Source organism: Dipteris shenzhenensis, chromosome 8, assembly GCF_047967505.1.
Source record: "Dipteris shenzhenensis isolate YYH24624 ecotype China chromosome 8, Dip_SZ_1.0, whole genome shotgun sequence".
Lineage (NCBI taxonomy): Eukaryota > Viridiplantae > Streptophyta > Polypodiopsida > Gleicheniales > Dipteridaceae > Dipteris > Dipteris shenzhenensis.
Window position 1 is genome coordinate 20,620,564 of NC_141603.1, and position 20,547 is coordinate 20,641,110.

The window sequence follows — 20,547 nt, forward strand, 5'->3', positions numbered from 1 at the left end:
TACTTGTTCAAATAACACATTTAGGACCGTGGTTTTTTTACGGTTGTGCATGACACTAAGGGAAAAACGGTCTATAATGCATGATTGCCTATGCAAAGCATATCTGATGGGCATAATACTTTGCATATGCCTCAAACTATGTGGTTTTGAGCTTTATGCAAAGTGATGCACCCATACCATAAGTACTTGTTCAGATAACACACCTAGGAGCACGTTTTTTGACGGTAGTGCATATTACAGGGATAAAAATGGTATATAATGCATGATTGACAATGCAAATCATATCTAATGGACAAAATAATTTGCATGCACCTCAACCTAGGTGGTATTGACTTGTGTGCAAAGAGGTGTCCCCATCCGATAAGCACTTGTTTGAAATGACATACCTAGGACCGTGTTTTTTGACGGTTGTGCATGACACTAATGAAAAAATGGTATTTAATGCTTCCTCGACCATGAAAAGCATATCCGATGGCCACAATACTTTGCATGCACCTCAAAAGCGGTGGTATTGAGTTTCATGCAAAGTGGTACACCCATCCAATAAGCACTTGGTTAGATAACACACCTAAAAGCGTGTTTTTTGTGGTTATGCATGACATTGAGGCATGACACTGAGGCACAAACGGTATTTAATGCATGATATACCATGCAAAGCATACCTGATGGGCACAATACTTTGCACGCATCTCAACCTAGGTGTTATTGAGTTGCATGCAAAGTGGCGTGTCTATCTGATAAGTACTTGATCGGATAACTTCTCCCACCAATAAATTAATTATCAATTAAAAATTATAATAAATGAGTAGATTATTAAAAAGAGACTAATATTTATGTAATTGTTGCTGCTGCAGCTTACTTGCAAAGGACTCTCATAAAGGAGATGGCTATAGATTTTGTTCCAGGGATGGATGTGATTTTGTGTAGCAAAAGAGAAGTAGTTGCATTTGCTACAATCCATGATAGTGATCCCAATTCAGTTTACCACTTTTGAAGACTTGGCGAAGATAAGGTGGCAGTTACTGTATCAAAGATTCTTAGCGCACATGTTGAGCTAAAGTATAAATATGGAGATATGGAAACACTTGGAGATGTTATGCCCTACAATACATCCAATGAATCATTTATAGCATGCGACAGAGACGAGACTTATGCAGCAGAGATTATCAAGAATACAAAGTGCACCACCTTGGATTTTATTATAGGGGACATTTTATAAATGAGATCATTTGCAAATAAGAATGTAGCAGAAGGTGAAGTATTGGGATTTGAACAAGTGGAGCAATGGTCATTTGCATAGATGAGGATTCTAAAAGTCACTGATGATGGTATGGTTAATAACATAACATCCTTATGTGATCCCTACTATGAATGAGGTAGGCAAGAATATGAGATGGAGCATGCAATTTTCTTCATAAGCATATGTATTTGCCTATGCTTATGCTTATGCTTATGCATGAGCATATGCTCATATGCTCATGGAGCATATGCTCATGCATAAGCACAAGCATATGCTTTCTCTCTTTTTCTCTTATGCTCATGCATAAGCATAAGCATATGCTTTCTTTCTTTTTCTCTTATGCTCTTTTTCCCTCTTCTTTTTCCCCTCTTTCAATCTCTTTTTTCCCTCTTCCTTCTCTTCTTTTCCCCTCTTCTTTTTCCCCTCTTTTCAATCTCTTTTTCCCCTCTTTCAATCTCTTTGCCTCTTTTCCTTCTCTTATGCTTATGCTCTTTTTCCCTCTTCGTTCTCTTATGCTTAAGCTCTTTTCCTCTCTTCTTTTTCCCCTCTTTCGATCTCTTTTCCCCTCTTCTCTTCTTTTTCCCTCTTCTTTTTCCCTTTTTTCAATCTCTTTTCCCCTCTTCCTTCTCTTATGCTTATGTTCTTTTCATAAGCATATGCCTATGCCTATGCCTATGCCTATGCCTATGCTTATGCATATGCATGAACATATGCTCATTTGCTCATGCATAAGCATAAGCATATGCTTTCTCTCTTTTTCTCTTATGCATATGTTTTTCCTTCTCTTATGCTTATGCTTATGTTTTTCCTTCTCTTATGCTTATGCTTCTCTTTTCTCTTATGCTTCTCTTATGCTTATGCTTCTTTTCTTTTCCCCTATTCTTAGTCGTATTCGGTTCTTTTTTCACATGCTCCTTATCCGTATTTGGTGGTTCTTTTTTCTTTTAAACAGATTCTAAATGGAACAACCATGCCCTCACCCATGGGTATCCTCCCTAAACCCCAACCCGGTTCCCCATGTCACAGGGATTACAGACATAGCTTCTTTGCTAGTTCATGTAAAAGAGAAGTTTGCCCAAGAGAGTGATTGGGTGAAGTACAACATGGGGATGTGTGCTTTTGGGTGGGATCCAAGCCGAAGGGTAGTGGAGCAAGGGCAACTGAGGAACACAGGACACAACCTACATGATCTCCGTAGGTTATGGAGAGACTGCCACGATTGGTGGAGCCTTAAATATGATTGTGTAAAGGACATAATGGATTGTGTGGAGGCATTCGTGGAATTGCGAGTACATAATCACTGAAGAGCATGACTGCATATTAGAAGAGGTGAAGGATGAGGTCCACAGTGACCCGCCTAGCGGTGCGGAGGAGGAAAGTACCTCAGATAGTAATGTAGAGCAGTAGACCTCCTCCATCATTTTGGAATTTTTGGAGAATGTCTCTTTTGGAGATAAATTTTGCTTAAGCATACTTTTGGAGACATATATTTTTTATATACATAATTTTGGAGACATACTTTTGGTCTCTATTTTATATATATATATATATATATATATATATATATGAAAATATTATTGGATTCCACTTGTCTTTCATAAATATTTATCATTTCAAAACTGGCTTTTCATAATTTCTTAAGGAAATAATTGTCATTTCATATTTATCCTTTATGCGTTGATGTCATTTCATAATTTTCACGTCATTAATTGCCTTTTCATAATTTCTTGAGTTTGAATTTCATAATTGTCTTAAGTAATTAATTGTCTATCTGCTTCTTACCCGCTCTTGTTTTTTGTTTTTTGTCTTCGTGTTTGTGTCTACGTTTGTCCAATCCCCCCAAATTAGACATGGGATCATGTCGCACATCCGACGAGTATGAAAACCCTCGTAGGAGGAGACATCATGATCTCTACTCTCCAGATGACTTTGACTCCACTCAGGCGACACCTCAGGGGCCTACCCTTGCAGCTACCATTGGCCCGACTCCTCTCGGACATAGCACTATGACTACCCCTCGGGGAACTTCTTTGCTCCTAGCAGCCCATGGCTTTGTTGGGAGTCCTGATGAGTTTGTCGCACAGATTACCGATGCGGAGGCAGCGAGATTCTTCTCTCTACTATCCCACAAGACCTCAGCAAATCCCTCTCCTACACCGACGGCTGTACCTATTGTCCAGCCGTCCCATCTAGCCCCTTCGACTGAGGGGTCATCACCTGGGCATGCCCATTGTAAGGAAAGAAAGAGTAGGAAGGGTCGCTTATGTTGTGTTGACTCGAGAGATGTAGACGAGTCAGCACACTCACATCCCTACAAGTCTCCACTTGGTCCCAAGACCCAGTACAACAATCAGGTCCCTTGCCCTCTCCTACTCCCACTGCTACTCCTTGCTCTGTAAGCACTCGTAGTAACACCACTCGCTCTAACTCTACCACTACCATGAGTCCTCCTTACCCTGTCGATGTCCTGTCTTATGAAATCACGGTTGTTGGAGAGATAATAGAAAATAAAAAGGGCTCAGCAATGATGGCCACCATGAGGTGGTTGATGAGCCACCACTTCAAGAGTGGCATAGCTCCTGACTAGTGGTACCAAGATGACCAAAAGAAGCAGGCAATCATCGATGAATTGAAAAGACAATATCCTAACCCCCAAATTGGGAGTTCAATTCAGATTACATGAAAGAGTGCATGGGGGTCCTCTTGAAGCATCGTAGGTCAACCTTGCATACTTCCATCACAAAGGAGAAGGCTAAACCCAGCTGGGCAGACAAAGTTGACTGAAAGTTTTTCAAGAAGCAGTACAGGGACCATCCCAAACTGTTTGAGGGTTAGCGGAAGGCTGCAAGGAGACAGCTGGACTCCATAGGTACTTCGCACTTTGGTGTAGGCAGACGGTTGGCATTCGAGGCAACCTTGGTAAGTCTACTTCTTCTCATTTAATGTATTGTTCTATTTGTTTTACTACATATTGCATGCACTTTATGTAGCTCTCATAAATGGGCCCACAGCAAGCTACGATGGGTTGCCTTCCCACAGACACAAAGACGCGATGTAGGTTTCGCATGGGAACAAAGTCATGGTTTATTGAGTAGGAGGCACTGGGAGCGCCGATCGATTGGGCTGAGATGGTTGCTCACACAGTATAAGTCCACTCCTACTTGTAATCTTACTTTTTAAACTGTTTTATTGTTTAAGTTCCAATCTAATTTTCAATTAATATGGTTTCACTCTTAGAATCAAAGCTCGAATGTCCCATCAGTGGAGGTGAGTGGTGATGATGAGGGTTTAGGCTTATACGGCTTCGATAAGGGCTAGGGATCAGGCGCAGCTCACGAGGGCCAGGGATTAGGCCAACGCGATGAGGATGAGGACGAGGATGACGATTCGGATGAGCAGCAGTAGTAGTAGTATTAGTAGTAGTTTGCATATACTTTGCCATGTATATGCTTCTATATGTCAACTCGTTTGAACGGTTTTGTATCACCCTTTTCGAAAGGGTAATTTTGTAACAAAAAATGTTGTATATCTTCGACATGTATATGCTTCTGTCACTCGGCTCATTTGAGCGATTTTGTATCATCCTTTTCACAAGGGAAATTTTGTAACAAAAAACATTATTTTGGAATTACTAAAAAAAACATTAGTGGGACAAAACAGGGCTTACTGTGGCCTTGTTTAGCCCCACTCATGTTTCTTTTTAGCTTTTGTTAATTGTTGCTATATAGCGACGTTTTTCAATGTCGCTATATAGCGATAGTTATATAGCGGCCATTCTTTTTTTATGCTAATAGCAACGTGAATACCGACCTTTGCGACCGTTTAAAAAAAAACTTTTTAGTGTAAAAAAGATCGGTATTTTTGTCAGAAAACGGCCTGTGCCTTGTAGTGTCCACTACATCACCTTGTAAATTTTCAGTTTCTTTGTTTATCGTGCCTTTGGAGCCACCTTTTAGGTTGGCTATGTCAATGAAATATTTGATTTCATATCACTAAATCACCTTGAAATAATTTGATGCATTACATGAGAAAATATATATTTTGAAGAGGAATCTAAAAATTTGTTTTCTTGGTCATGTATCTTTTATTTTAATTTTTAGGTTAACTACTATATCACCTTGTAAAGGATTGATGCACTTCATGATTTTATATGAAGAAATATAGATTTTGAAGGGTAGATGAAGGAGTTTGACAACTTTGACCATTTCAATGTTCATTTTTGACAAATGTAGAAGGAATTTGACCACAGCGCAAAAGGTAAAGTTGGTCAGGACATCATGGGGTGTGGTGTCCAAATGGACAAATTCATGCCATGGCGGGTTTGTGCATTTTTTGACACCCCATGATGTCCTAACCAACTTTGCCTTCTGCGCGATGGTCAAATTCCTTCTACATTTGCCAAAAATGGTCACCAAAATTACCAAACTTGATCGAGAGTATTATTTTAACTTGGAATATTCATAATATTTTCCTAAATTAATTTTACAAAAAAATATATACAAATAATAGAACTTAATTGCCTAGAATATGAAGAGAATAGTATAAAAGCTATAACTTTTGCGCTATAACTCCGATTGTAAATTTTTTTAGTTCAAAATTGAAAAAGAGATTGAAGGAGAGGGGAAAAGAAGAGGAAGAGAAAGAAAGGAGAAGGAGAAGGAGACATATGCTTATGCTTATGCATGAGCATATGAGCATATGCTCATGCATAAGCATGAGCATAGGCATAGGCATATGCTTATGAAATGAAGATAAGGAAGAGGGGAAAAGAGATTAAAAGAGGGGAAAAAGAAGAGGGGAAAAGAGCATAAGCATAAGTGAAGAAAAAGCATATGCATAAGAGAAAAAGAGAGAAAGCATATGCTTGTGCTTATGCATGAGCATATGAGCATATGCTCATGCATAAGCATAAGCATAAGCATAAGCATAGGCATAGGCATATGCTTATGAAAAGAGCATAAGCATAAGAGAAGGAAGAGGAAAAAGAGATTGAAAGAGGGGAAAAAGAAGAGGGAAAAAGAAGAGGAGGAAGAGGGGAACAATACGAGAGGAAAAGAGCATAAGCATAAGAGAAGGAAGAGGGAAAGAGAGCATAAGCATAAGAGAAGGAAGAGAGGAAAAGAGATTGAAAGAGGGAAAAAAGAGATTGAAAAGACGGGAAAAAGAAGAGGGGAAAAGAACATAAGAGAAAAGAAAGAAAGCATATGCTTATGCTTATGCATGAGCATATGAGCATAAGAGAAAAAGAGAGAAAGCATATGCTTGTGCTTATGCATGAGCATATGAGCATATGCTCATGCATAAGCATAGGCAAATACATATGCTTATGAAAAGAGGAGAAAAAGAGATTGAAGGAGAGGGGAAAAGAAGAGAAGAAAGGAGAAGGTGAAGGAGAAGGAGACATATGCTTATGCTCATGCATGAGCATATGAGCATATGCTCATGCATAAGCATAAGCATAGGCCTAGGCATATGCTTATGAAAAGAAGATAAGGAAGAGGGGAAAAGAGAAGAGAGGGAAGAAAAAGAAGAGGGGAAAAGAGCATAAGCATAAGAGAAGGAAAAGCATATGCATAAGAGAAAAAGAGAGAAAGCATATGCTTAGGCTTATGCATGGGCATATGAGGGGAAGGAGGGGGGAAAGAGGAAGGAAAAGAGAAAAAGTGGGGAAGAAGAGGGAATAAGAGAAGAGAGGGAAAGAGAGGGTTCTTATGCTCATCACTACAACTAGCGCTTAAGGCATTAGCTGCAGGCCAATGCAAATAACGGAAATAAGAAAAGGGAAAAAGAGGAAGCACTTTCTTACCTGAAAAAGTCCCACTTAGTGTTTCATGGATTGGCCCTACAAAAAAGAGGAAACATACCATTTTTTCAGATAACTAGTTAGAGGAAGGGGGAGTTTGGAGAAGTAACTTTTCAAAGGGATTGGATTGAGGAGACAAGCATAAGCCTATAAACAAGGAGAAAGCATAAGTCTACAAACAAGGAGAAAGAGGAGGAAGAGAACTACCAAAAAGAGAAGAGGTGAGTCTTCTTTCTTTCACCAAATCTCTAAGGGGTGCTCGCCAAAAGGCACCCATTTTCTTGAGTACCAAGGCTGCCAAATTCCCAAACCTTTGAAATGTATATTCGCCAATCCACCTCACTATGCTACAACCAATCTGGCTGCAGCCAACTCTTTCAATTCTCAAACATGTATAAGAACAATAGAAACCAATAGAAAAATGATTCCCAAGATGCAATCATCTGATCCACCTTGTGAGTGCAAAAGGTGTTTGATTGAGAGAGACCCAGTTGGTGAAATTATGTATTGTGACATGTTGCTTGATGCTAGGGGCCATAGAGTTTGTCAATGTGGAGGGATTCACGTAAAATCTGTGTTGCTCTGCACTGCCAAACACAACCATCAATCAAAGAAGGCTTTTGCAAATCGAACCATGTATGATTCTCGTCAAGCAGCGTCATGTATAGCCTCAACCCAAAAGAAGCACAAGTTCTCCTTTAGAGACTATGATTACCTACTTCGATAGATGCAGACGGTTAGTCACGTTGCCTTTTAGTTTCTTTTTAATGCTTCTAAAATTTATCACATTGTTCTCCAGCCAAGATCTGCGAAAATGTTTGCTAATGCCTTAGAAACATCAAAAAATTCCTAACGACTAAAATGTCTGCTAATGCCTTAGAAGCAGCAAAAATTTGCTAACGACTAGCAATCCTACAGTGTAAAGGGTGATTTTCAGCTCTTGGGTGGCTTATTTCCAGTCAGTATAGTTAGCTATGGTGCTCAGTTATAGCATAAATTTGTGTGCATAATTAGCATTGATTATATTCCCAATTAGTGCTCGTCATTAAGCTTAGGCAGTATCAGCTTATATGCTCACATCATGTACTCAGTTAGCATCAGCTTATATGCTCAGTTGTTTCTTATTTCTTTCGTGTCTCTTGTTTCCTTTCTTTTGTTCAGTTAGCATCAAAGCTGCTCAATTAGTGTTGATTGTCTTTCTGTCTTGTTTTTGGACAAGACAACTCCACACATTGGATTCAGCGTTTTTGAACGCACATTTCTGTCTCTCATCACAACACCATCACACATTGTTTTGTGTGTTTGTCAACACACGACACGATCTACTCATTCGTGTCTTTCAACACAAGATAGTAATTGCATTGGTATCATGAGCACCATGAAAGCCAGAAGCACTCAATATTCTATTAATGGAAGGAGCCGAACATCGAATTGCCTATTTAGAAGACCAAGAGTGTTACCAGACCCTCCATGAATGCCTAGCCTTGGCTGGCCCAATAGTGGTGGTTCATCCTCCGGTAGTTGCATATGCAACCCCACCGATAAGACCCAGTTGTACTAAGAAAAGAGTAGAGAGAGATTGGACTAAAGAGGACATGCATGCTGCAATGGAGGCATATGAAAATGGATTGTCAATGCGAGCCTGCTCAAAACGGAATGGATTGTCAATTCGAGCCTGCTCAAAACGGTGGGGCATGAGTTGGTCTGCCTTGGCTGCATGGTTGGAAGGTAGAACAACCAAAAAATGAAAGGGACCAACACCTGTACTAACCAAAGAAGAAGAAGAGAAGGCATTAGTAGAGTGGTGCTTTGGAATGCAAGAGTCGGGTCGAGGCATTACAGTTTATGATTTGAGCTTGAAAGTAGCCACTATATGCCAGACTCGGCACACCCATTCACAAATGGTGTTCTTGGCAAAAGTTGGTGGGATGGTTTCAGCAAAAGACATCCAGAGCTAGCATTTCGAGTTGCAGAGCCACTTAATCACTCAAGAGCAGTGAGTCTCCGTCCTGAAATAGTTGCTTCATTTCATGACAACTTGGAGACAATGTACAATCTCCACCAATATGCACCTCATAACATATGGAATGCAGATGAGACTGGGGTGCAAGGCTTTAAAGATAGATGAATAAAAGTACTTGCTCGAAAAGGGTCAAGGCAAGTATATGGGCTAAGGCTTGATTCAAGGGAGTGGTGTACCATTCTTTGTTGTGTGAATGCAGCCGGGTTTGCCCTTTCGAGGTATTACATATTCATAGGCAAGAAAGCATTGCGAAATTATCTAAGCCAATGTGAGGATGGAGCTATCATGTCAATGCAAAATAAGGCTTGGATGACTGGCCAATTGTTTGATGCATGGCTTGAGGATTTCAAGAACTCCCTTCCAAATGGAGTCACACCAACCAACAGGCACCTACTCATAATTGATGGGCATAGGAGCCACACTGGTTCGGATGTTGCGGCTAGGGAAGCTGAATGGGGTGTTGATATTGTGACATTGCTAGCACACACTTCTCACAAACTCCAGCCCCTTGATGTGTCGATCTTCAAGTCTTTCAAGAGCAACTTCAACAAAGAGAGGTCTATTTGGCTCATGAACAATTTTTGTCCCCAAGTTTCAAAGACAGATCTTGTTGGCATATCAGCCCGAGCTCTAGCTACCACTCTCACAGAGTCAAACATAAAGGCAGGATTCCGTGCCATTGGAATCTGGCCATTCAATAGCGAAGCTCTTTGTTTTGATCACTTGCCATGTAAAAACATTGAGGTTACTGTTATAGAGTCTACTATGCAGTTGGAGCCAACTTCAAAACTTGCAGAGGTTGATATTAGTCAACTTGAACAACCCACACACGAGGACCAACAAGCATTGCTTGTTGAGATATCGAGCTCTACTCGTGATATGCCAGGGTGACCGGTGTGCATTTATGTCACCGACTTGTTAGCTGCAAATGCGGTCGGTACACCGCCCATGAATAATAGCTGGGTGACAGCTATCTTTATGTACTCTAGTTAGTGGCTTAGTTAGTATGCCACCTTAGTTAGCTGAGTTTGGTTTGAGACCCACATATAGGGTTCATCTTTTCTTTTGTACTTATTCTTTTGGCTTTCACAACTAAGAAGAGGAAAACTGTTTTTAGCCTCCACCTTTGTGCATATTCCCCCATTGTGTATGTGAGAAAGCTGCAAGTGAGACTCTTTCCTTCTCTCCCACTCTCTTCACATGGTATCAGAGCTTGGTTCGTGGTAAGGAGCTCAAGAAAGCAAACCAAGTTCACGGTGTCCTAGTAAGAGGATAAGTGTTGCTTTCCTTTTTTCTCGAGTTTTGGAGCAAGTCTCTGCAGGTAGCATAGCCGAAAAGTGCAAGAGTGCACTATCTGAGATTGGGATGCCCTTCACGGTGTGGGGAGAGGGCAGTATATGCTATGTTTTGGTGGTGGAAGTTTTTTGCAGGCACTCAGGAAAGTGCCCTGTTTTTGTTGTGCGACCACTGTTTTGCAGGTTTATGAAAAGTTATCGCAGAAATTACATCATATGCCTATGCGCAGAGATATTGGGAGTGACAGAATGATTCTTATTGCCTGTTGATGCATAATCGTCACTAGGAAGTGACTGTGTGGTCAAATACCACTCTCGTCAGTTTTGCAGATTTACCCTTGTGAGGCAGAAGTTGTGTTTTTTTTTGTAGTGACAGAATATTTTGCAGTATTCTGTAATGGCGTCTGATGCTCTTTCATAGATTGTCACCTAAAAGCTTGACAAGAACAACTTCCAAGCATGGAAGTTTATAATGACGGATTTCCTTAAGGAAAAGGCTATCAGGAGTTCATTACTAGAGTTGAACAAGAACTAGTTATTCCTAATGTTCCCAATCAACAGGAGTTGCAGGGATTTAAAGGCTGGCATGAGAGAGCCAGAAAAGTTATGTATTGGCTGTCTATCAGTATTTCAGATTCTATGATTGTGCATATTTAGGATGCAAGCATGCCGAAGGAGGCGTTGCATACTTTGACAAAAATATATAGCACAAATACGCAAGCCAAGAAAATGCAGCTCAAGCAGGAGTTGCATAATGTACAGAGAGAAAATATGAGCATCAATGACTGCCACATGAAGGTGAAGAAGATTGCAGATGCACTACATTCTATTGGGTCGCCAGTGGAAGATGATGATTTAGTTTCTGTAACCTTGAATGGTCTAGGAAAGGATTATGCACAATTCCAGACATCCATTGCCGTCCGCGAGAATTTTTCTGATTTTGAGGAGTTGCTCTTCTAATTTCTGAAGAGCAGAGAAATGGTGGTGCATCTTCTTTAGGAGGAAGTTCAAAAGAAGCTGTCTTCTACTCAAATGCTGGCAAAGGTAGATGCAGAGGTATAGCAGGCCGATTTGGAGGCCGTGGCAGAAATTAGAATATGCAGCAAATTCAAGAAAACTAGTCCTATGGAGGAGGACGTGGTAACTTTAGAGGCAGGGGGAGCCAAAGAGGTCGTGGTGGATAGCAGAGAGGCCAAAATGCAAACAACAATGTTGAATGCTACTACTGTGGTAAAATGGGTCATATGGTTAAAGACTGCTATAAAAAGCAGAATGACACCATGACTGAAAAATTACAGCAAGGAAATTATGCATCCTCTAGTAGACAGGGTGATGACAGAAATGAGCATCTGTTTATGGTGCAACACATGACCAATTCTGTGACAAGTCCAAAAGAAAGCAATGATGTGTGGTATGTTGACTCAGGTGCATCAAACCACATGATAGGTCATGCAGAATGGATGCAGGATGCAAGGAAAGTGGAAAGACTAGGATTTGTGGAGACTGGTGATGATACTGCACATCCTATTGTGCTGATTAGTAAAATTTCTTTGTCTATGCAGGATGGAAAAAAGAAATACCTGTGTGATGTATTTCATGTCTCGAATATCACCAAGAACCTGGTTTCTGTTGGTCAAATCACAAAATATTAGTGGACTTGTAGTGTCCTCTAGCAGTGGTTCAGATACTTTGCCATGGACAGGCAGATTGAGATCAGGAGGATCCCCTCAAAGCAATGTAGATAGTGGTATGCAAGTATCACGAAAAGGAAAAGAGAAAGTAGATCAGCCCATGGTTGATGTGAATGCAAGTCACTCTTGTGTGGATGGTGAATCCAGTGGCTCAGAATAGAGCCTTGATGATGAGTTGGGTATTCCTTCTATTGTTACACCTGAAGTAAGGAAGACAAGGGATGTTTTGAGAGCACCTGGTAGTGAGCCTACTTTGCGCATGTCTACCAGAGCTAGGTATCCTGTGGATAGGCTGAAATATGATGGATTTACAGCCATTCACTATGCTTATATGGTCAAAGTGATACATGAACCAGAACCCACTTCTTTTAAGTAAGCCATGGGAAAAGAAAAATGGGAGAAAGCCATGGATGCCTTAAAAGCAAATGCTACATGGGAATTGGTGCCTTCACCTAAAGACAAGAATGCAATTGGCTGCAAGTGGGTTTATAAGGTGAAGCACAATGCAGATGGTTATGTGAACAGATACAAGGCAAGATTAGTTGTCAAGGGGTATGCACAGACATATGGCATTGATTATGAAGAAACATTCAGTCCGGTTGCAAGGATGGCAACCGTAAGAGCAGTCATTGCTATGGCTGCATCAAAGGGATGGTCTTTACATCAGATGGATGTAAAGAATGCCTTCTTGCATGGTGATTTGCAAGAAGAGGTCTATATGGAGCAGCCACCGGGTTATGTTCATGCTGTTCATCCTGAGTTTGTTTGTAGGTTGAAGAAAGCCTTGTATGGCTTGAACCAATCACCTAGAGCATGGTCTGACAAGATAGGATAGTATCTTGTCACTATTGGCTTTCAAATTTCCAAGGCAAATTTCTCTTTTTATGTGAGAAAAACAGAGAAATATATTATGCTGCTTGTCATTTATGTTGATGATTTGATCATCACAGGTGATAGTGATGAAGATAACCTTCATGTGAAAATGCTATTGGAGTAGAAGCTTGAGATGAAGGATTTGGGAGAACTGCGTTACTTCTTGGGCATTGAGATGATTGCCTATTTCAGTTCCTTTGGAGTAGAATGTGAAGTTGAGCGCAGATGCAGGTGAGCTTCTGGAAGACCCTACTATGTACGGATGGATAGTAGGAAGTTTGGTTTATATGACTATTACTAGGCCAGATTTGAGCTATGCTGTTGGGTTGGTAAGTCAGTTTATGCAAGCTCCGAGGAAACCGCATTTGGATGCGGCTAAACGCATACTTAGGTATGTGAAGTCCACATTGCAGTATGGACTATTTTATAAGACTGGGATTCAGATACAGTTGCATGGATACATTGATGCTGATTGGGCTAGTAGTATTTCTGATAGACGATCTACCAGTGGATATGTATTCTCTTTTGGGAGTGCTACAGTCACTTGAAGCAGTGGGCTGGTAGTATTTCTGATAGACGATCTACCAGTGGATATGTATTCTCTTTTGGGAGTGCTGCAATCACTTGGAGCAGCAAGAAATAGCCTATAGTTGCCTTGTCGAGCACAGAGGTTGAGTACAGGGGTGCAGCAATGGCTGCATGTGAGGTAGCTTGGTTGCATAAGCTACTTTATGACATGCATAAGTCTATAGATGGGCCAGTTGTCATTTATTGTGACAACATGAGCAGTATACACTTGGCAAATAACCCAGTCTATCATGCTAGAACAAAGCACATTGAGGTGCATTATCACTATGTGCGGGAGAAAGGTCTAGTAGGTTTTATTGGTCTAGTTTATGTCAGCACAGAGGATTAGGTAGCTGACATATTCACGAAAGCATTGGGTGCAGAGAAGCTGTACAAGTTCAGAGACCTGCTTGGTGTGCAGGAATTGGGATTGAGCTCGAGGGGGAGCGTTGAGATATCGAGCTTCACTCGTGATATGCCAGGGTGATCGTTCTACATTTATGTCACCGACTTGTTAGCTGCAGATGCGGTTGGTACACCACCCATGAATAATAGCTGGATGACAGCTATCTTTATGTACTCTAGTTAGTGGCTCAGTTAGTATGCCACCTTAATTAGCTGAGTTTGGTTTGAGATCCACATATAGGTTTGATCTATTCTTTTGTTCTTTTGGCTTTCACAACTAAGAAGAGGAGAACTCTTTTCAGCCTCCACCTTTATGCATATTCCCCCATTGTGTATGTGAGAAAGCTGCAAGTGAGACTCCCTTCTCTCCCACTCTCTTCACATTGCTAAAGGTTGATACTAGTCAGGTTCCATGCACACCAGAGAATGCAAACTTGGAGGGAGCAGCAGTGGCAGCCCTAATAGCATGGGCACAACAATTCCTCTACAGAAGAATCAAACCTTGGATGCACGAGTGGTGAACCTACTGCAAGTTCCTTGTGAAAATGTGACCATTGCAAGGGTGCACGGAGAGGCATATGTGGTTATAGTCATTCACTTATTCTAACATCTGATCAATATATAGATACCATGTGGGCCAAGAGTGCAAAGAAGATGGAGGTGGAGAGAATGAAAGAGACAAGGAGAAGGCCAAAAAGAGCTAAAGCAGAGGGAATCACAGCAAGCAAGAGTAGCCAAAGAAAAGTAGAGAATTGAGGAGCGACAAGCGAAGGTAGCCAAAAAGGCATGGGAGATTTAGCAAGTCCAGTTTGAGGTGCAATTGAGGGCTGCTTTGTGGGGAGGTGTTCCTCTGCATAGTGAGAGTCATATCTCCCTGCATGTGCCTATACTACAGAGCAATGCATGGCTCGTGTCCATCAGTTTGAAGCTTTGAGAGCTAAGAGGGCAAACAATCGACTGAACTTACAGGCACTCCCCAACCTTTGAAACAGAAGGTTTTGAAATGCCCTTTTTTAATGTAGTTGCTGGATTAAAAATTGCCTTTTAAAAAAATCATTGCAGGCATGCATCTCCCTTTCTCCTGCATACTTTATTGTCAATCTTGTGCAATAATGTGAATTAATTTCATAGATTTAGCTATAGTGCTCAAACTGAATCCCACAATTACTTCTTAAACTCAACAAAATACCAAATCCAGAGGACTTCCTAAGCAGAATGCTTTTTAAATGTAGAATATTTAAAACCTTTATATACCTAGATGAATCCAGGAACATTCCCAAACTCATCCTTTAGAAACACAACATAGTGCAGTTTCAATCTCATGATAGTCACTCACAAGGTTGAAAACCATAAACTCCATCATGCATAGGAGGGACTGGCTACTATGACATCCCCACTGACGTCATCAGTGCCCAACAGTGGGTGTAGACCATAGTATAAAAATATGCTCTCACACATACAAATCCACACACCCACACATACTTGAGCATCCATTTAAACAAAGTCTTCGTACTGAGTTTCTGTCGGCACTCTGGAGGTGAAGGGCAGACTCAGCCATGATGAAGGGTAGCACTAAAGGAGAATATTTAACACCATCCCTGTCCTTTTACGCTACAGGAACCGATGGTTTCATGAGCTCTTTTCTCCATAGCTATGGCAAAACTGGATTTCCTGTAATCTTTCCCTCTTTCCTGCCTGTGCGTTCAAGAAGAAGCAAAGGAAGCAGCAAAACAAAAAAGCCCTCTCTCCCCCTCTCCCTCTTCTCTGACAGTTTGCACTTCCACCTGCTCTGCTTATATGCAAAAACCACAAAGCAGGAATTTGGTAGGATGCAAAGTGTGATGCAGGCTCCCTCCTTCCCATTGATTCACGTAATCCATTGGGGGGTCAATGGACATGCGACGGGCAACCTGTGGACACTGAGGAATGATAGAATCAGGCCATTCATGGACTACTACTGGACCCGAGGCGCCACAGAGAGGAACAGAGCGTGGAAGTCTCACCCTTTGAAGCGTGGAAGTCTCACCCTTTGAAAAGGTTTCAGTTGTGTGGGGACTGGTGTGAACCAATTCAAACAAAAGTGGAATGTTTTCCCTCCTTTTCTTCATTTTTCATTTTCATCTTCATCTTCATTTTTTTCAACACACACAAACTCTGCTCTTTCTCTTTCAAAGCTTTTCATCGCCATAGCCTCTGCTTCGTTTCAAGCTCAAAGCTTTCTTCGCCATTTCCCCTCATTTCCTCCCTTCTGCCTTCTTTTCAAACCATGGATGATTGTGCCTCCATCGCCTCCTCCTTCTGCTCCCTCCTCCGTCGCTTCTCTGCCTCCCTCGAGTCCTCTTGCAGTAGCTTGCGCTCCGCCGTCGATCAGCGCCCCTCCTCCCTTCCATCCTCCAGTGAGTACCTTCTCTCGTTGCTTCGTGTTATCTTTTCTCCCTGCAAGCCTCGCAGTGTGACCAGAACGCTTTCTGTTGGCTTCCCTCTATCCCATCTCTTCCCCATTTTTTTAAGTTGCGTCCCCCCGCTGGTCTCGATGCAGATTTGTCTTCATTCCTCACGAATTTCCACGATCGCGTCTTCTCGACAAGTCAAGCAGTCGAGAACCTTGAGGCCATCACAACAGGCACGATTTCTTTTGAAGAGCTGCTTGGACATTGCGCGGAGTTGTATAAGCAGAATGAGATGAGCATCTGTACGCTTGAGGAACGCCTCAAACAATACGGGTACAAGCCAGGTAAAATTTGTTTGACGGGTGAACTTCGAGATCGACCGCTCCAATTTCTGTTGACAACGGTGATCTTTACTATCTCTTGCAGAGGAAATTTCAAATGCGAATTTGGACGATCCTTCTGAAAACACTATTGTCAGTACCCCGAATCTGGATATGCGAGCAGCAGGACTCAGCTCCTCCAAACTCGTTCAAAATCAGTCTGCCGAAGAAATGATTGCGACGGTAACGGAGGCTCAGAAAGCTCTCTTTTTGTCATCCTATGCTGGCAATAGTGAACAGGTTCAACCGGTTGGGACTCCCAAGGATAATCGGTACACAGGAATACGCAAAGATCCTGGGTTGTACGATTCTTTGTATCCTTCGAGATATTAGCCGAAGTGTGCGGCTAAGTTCTGAAATGTCTTGATTTATCCCGCTGAAGGCTTGAAAAAGATCCTTAGCTAGCTCCAGGTACTCAAGTTCACTCAGCTTGCAAGATTTGGGACTCTCGGATGCTGGTCTTGCTTGCTTAGCACAAGAAGGTACACTGGTTTCCTTTCACCTCCGAAGTCGGATTTGCCAACCCCTTTTCAGCGTTACACCACTGAAAACATGCATTACTATCTTGCATTCGATCGTGAATATACGTTTCAACGCCCTGAGGGAGTCGATTTCTCAGGGATTGACTATATGAACAGAATCAAGTCCTGGAATTGAGGGTCAGCTATTTTTGATGCCACTGAATCAGAAGGACGTGTGCTGCGCCGAAGTCCCAATTAATCTGGCAGGTGAGTCTTGGTAGTCTCCCTTCAGCAGCTGAATAAGTTGGTTCATAACGTATTAAGGGCTGTAAATTTGCGTTTTGATCGAAAGTGCATCACTGACTCTAAGGCCCTAAGGGCGGCGCTCGTTTGTAATGCTGATCTGTGCTAAAAGCTTTTAAGCTTTTTTTCTTTTGTGATGAACATGTACGAAGTTATCATCCCCTATTTTGTGTGTGCAGGCACTAACTGCAATGAGGAGTCCGACGCAAATGCTAGAAAGGGTGTTAATTCAGTCAAGCCAGTGAGCGAGGAAGAGTACAATAGCAGTCCAAGATGGTTGAAAATGCAGATTTCTTTTGAGGTTGAGCTTTGCATTACTGCAATAGTCTATTCCTTTGCATTTAATCAAGCAGGGAGCTAAGTCAGTGCTTTCCTATTAACTCCATGACTGGTTGGGCACAGGATGTTAACAATTTTTATGAGAGAATATGCGACATTTGGTACAAGAAGCCAAATGGAAACCACATCCAAAGTTCAGAATGTGCTAGTGGTTATCTCCAACAGGAAGATTTGTTCTCTCTTGGTGCTGGTAAGTCGTCTGTCAGTTGCTGTATAAATAATCACACATAGGATCATGCACTACCCTAATAAGCTATGTAGTGCTCATCCTCTTTTCTGCTCCAACCAATGGAGCTTACATATTCGGTTTCATTTTGACAGAAGCAAAGGTAAAAGCCTGCTTGCTGTTGCTTGTACAACTGGGACGCCTTTCAACTAGGCATGAAAATGGTGCATCAGTGTATCGCCTTGTTCTCTCTTAAAATCTCAAGAATGCTTGCCATTTTCCTTCAGCCCCATGGTTGTACAGAATAGTAGCAAAGATATTTTGTGCCAAGTCCTGGTGGCAATGCCAGGAAAGATCTTTTAGACCGTCGAAGAAACAGCACATGAGCACTTGCTCTGCCTGTTGATGGTGTGCAACCCGAGATGATTTGCTTTGATTGAACGTGTTTTACTGAAACTAAAAAATTATACTGTACTGCAGTACAATATTGAGAACCCTCTGAAAGATCTAATGGATGAACATGTTTTTGCAGCCGTTTGGTTTCTGCTAAGATCCCAGGATTTTTTAAAATTGGATTAGTTCGAATGAACTTGTAGGTTGAAACTTTATGCCAACAAAAGCCCTATGTCTAGTGGTTAGTTGTGCTTCTGACTTCTCCTTCTAAGAATCAAATGAATCAACAAATAGAGACTGCCTTTCTCAGTTTCATCCGACTTATTTCACCACTTGTTTGTGGGGGGTAGATGGTTTCAATGTAAATATCCAAACGTCTTGGATTGTTCGTAGTTTATCATGTTCCATTAGGAAGACACTCATGACCCCAACTTGTGACTCACTCTGGTTATGGCTCTTGGTTTACAACTGGAAGATTGGACAATGATTATGTATGGAAATCCCAATGGGTCCGACAAGGTAAAACCTCAAACAAAGGACTAACAATCATTTAAGGGGGACATCTCAGGGCAAAGAACCCTTATTGACAACACACACAAGCAACTTAGAAGATATATGCGTCATCACCCTCATCAAGATTGACTTGGGTGGTGAAAGCAGTTAGAGTTTAACATCCTTTGGTTTTTCTTCTTTTCTTTCACAAGGTTTGTTGAACATTTCTTCTTTGCATAGCACTCTTTCTCAAAATGTTCAGGTTTTTCATAAAAGTTGTACTTTATCTTGCTCTTGTTGGTGGATCCCTTGAAGTTGCTTTTGGCCAAATATGTCCCATGTTCTTCGTAGTCATTCCTCTGTTTGATTTTCCTTTCTTCTTCCAAGAGGGATGCCTCAATTGACAGTGTGGATCATACTAGCCTAATCTATTACTCAAGGAGCATAAAGATCACGGAGGATCAAACCAAATACAAAAAGCCATTGGGAGAGAGATAGGAAGCATGAAACACTCAATCTATTCCAATGTGCTATATCAACAATACATGATAGGCCTCTTATATAGAGAGTGTCCTTTGAATAGTCAATATTTGTGGGATCCTCTGATCCACATCTCCTTGTGGATATCCTCGATCCATATCTCCACATCATGTAGTCCACATTCTAGGGTGGCTACTTTAATATATTTCTTAGCACATACCTTAGTCTCTAATTCATGTGCACATGGCATCATATCTCAACACTTGTCCTTGGTGTCATGATCCTTTGGCTATTGTAAGGTGGTCAGATGTGAGTTACATTCCATCACCTCCCCTTAGTGCTTGCATTACTACTTAAGGTGATCAAGTGTGGTTTTTACATGTCAATACCTCCCCTGGGTGCTTGCGTGGCTACTCTTTGGTAGTCATGTTTGCTTTACAGAACATATGGACTAAATGTGGCAAGGTTTTGCTTCTCAATACTTGATGTCGACGGCTTTCTCTTCTTTGCTTAATGTAGCTTGATGCATGATGCAAAGGTCTTACCAATTGATTGCTTTCAATATTGGTAGTGTCTAATTGCCTACAATGATTTTGATCTGATGGGTGCGTATAGCTTGAAAAGATAATCACTTTTTCTTTTTAGAGCGTGTCGAAGTTTTTGTAAAGAAGAGGCATCCTTTGATGATGTGGCATAGGGATTTATATGTTGCTTATAAATTGGGCTTGGTAAGGGTTTATTGTGTTGAGGTGGCCCTATGCCATATGGCAATCTTTTGACCCAAACAGGTTAATCGAAGGTTACATTAACTTTACCATGGTCCAACTAAATTGAACCTAATTAGAAACTTAACCAAAGTTGAACTTAACCACACCCACATCCAACCTTATTTGCCACATGTCTTGTCAAGGGATTGTCATGTGGCTTAAGGTTCATCCTTAGAAACAAAAAGAAAGACTTTGTAGGTTGTTGGAGAGGTGCGACGATGACGGCAGTGTTGATGACGGCGGTGGGGAAGGAGATGCGGTGGAGGCATCTGACTCAGCTCTGGCCCGTATATATGCCGTGAGCTCAGTGTGGAGATGTTGCCATTGAGGAAGGCTTGCTATTGCAGTGTTGGTGTCGCAAGAGCTAGCTATTGATGTAGGCAATTCACTGAGGCAGCCCTGCTGTTGTCGTTTCTTTTAGGTCACACATCGATGGCCACCCAAAGCCTTAGAGGCAATGCAAGCGTAGCTTGCACTTA

The 20,547-nt window shown here is 41.5% G+C and overlaps 1 protein-coding gene and 1 pseudogene across 1 annotated transcript; both read left to right on the forward strand.

The window, feature by feature from the left end:
• Positions 1-8,916: 8,916 nt before the first annotated feature.
• LOC147899246 (MFS-type transporter clz9-like) lies at positions 8,917-15,010 on the forward strand (annotated as a pseudogene).
• A 1,014-nt stretch (positions 15,011-16,024) lies between these two features.
• Positions 16,025-18,488, forward strand: LOC147899247 (uncharacterized). Its single transcript, XM_087378601.1, has 8 exons — positions 16,025-16,293; positions 16,437-16,631; positions 16,714-16,981; positions 17,079-17,149; positions 17,306-17,395; positions 17,611-17,732; positions 17,834-17,960; positions 18,092-18,488. Exons 1-8 carry the CDS (start codon positions 16,164-16,166, stop codon positions 18,190-18,192), a joined length of 1,104 nt encoding a protein of 367 aa, XP_087234727.1. The 5' UTR covers positions 16,025-16,163; the 3' UTR covers positions 18,193-18,488.
• The last annotated feature ends 2,059 nt before the right edge of the window (positions 18,489-20,547 follow it).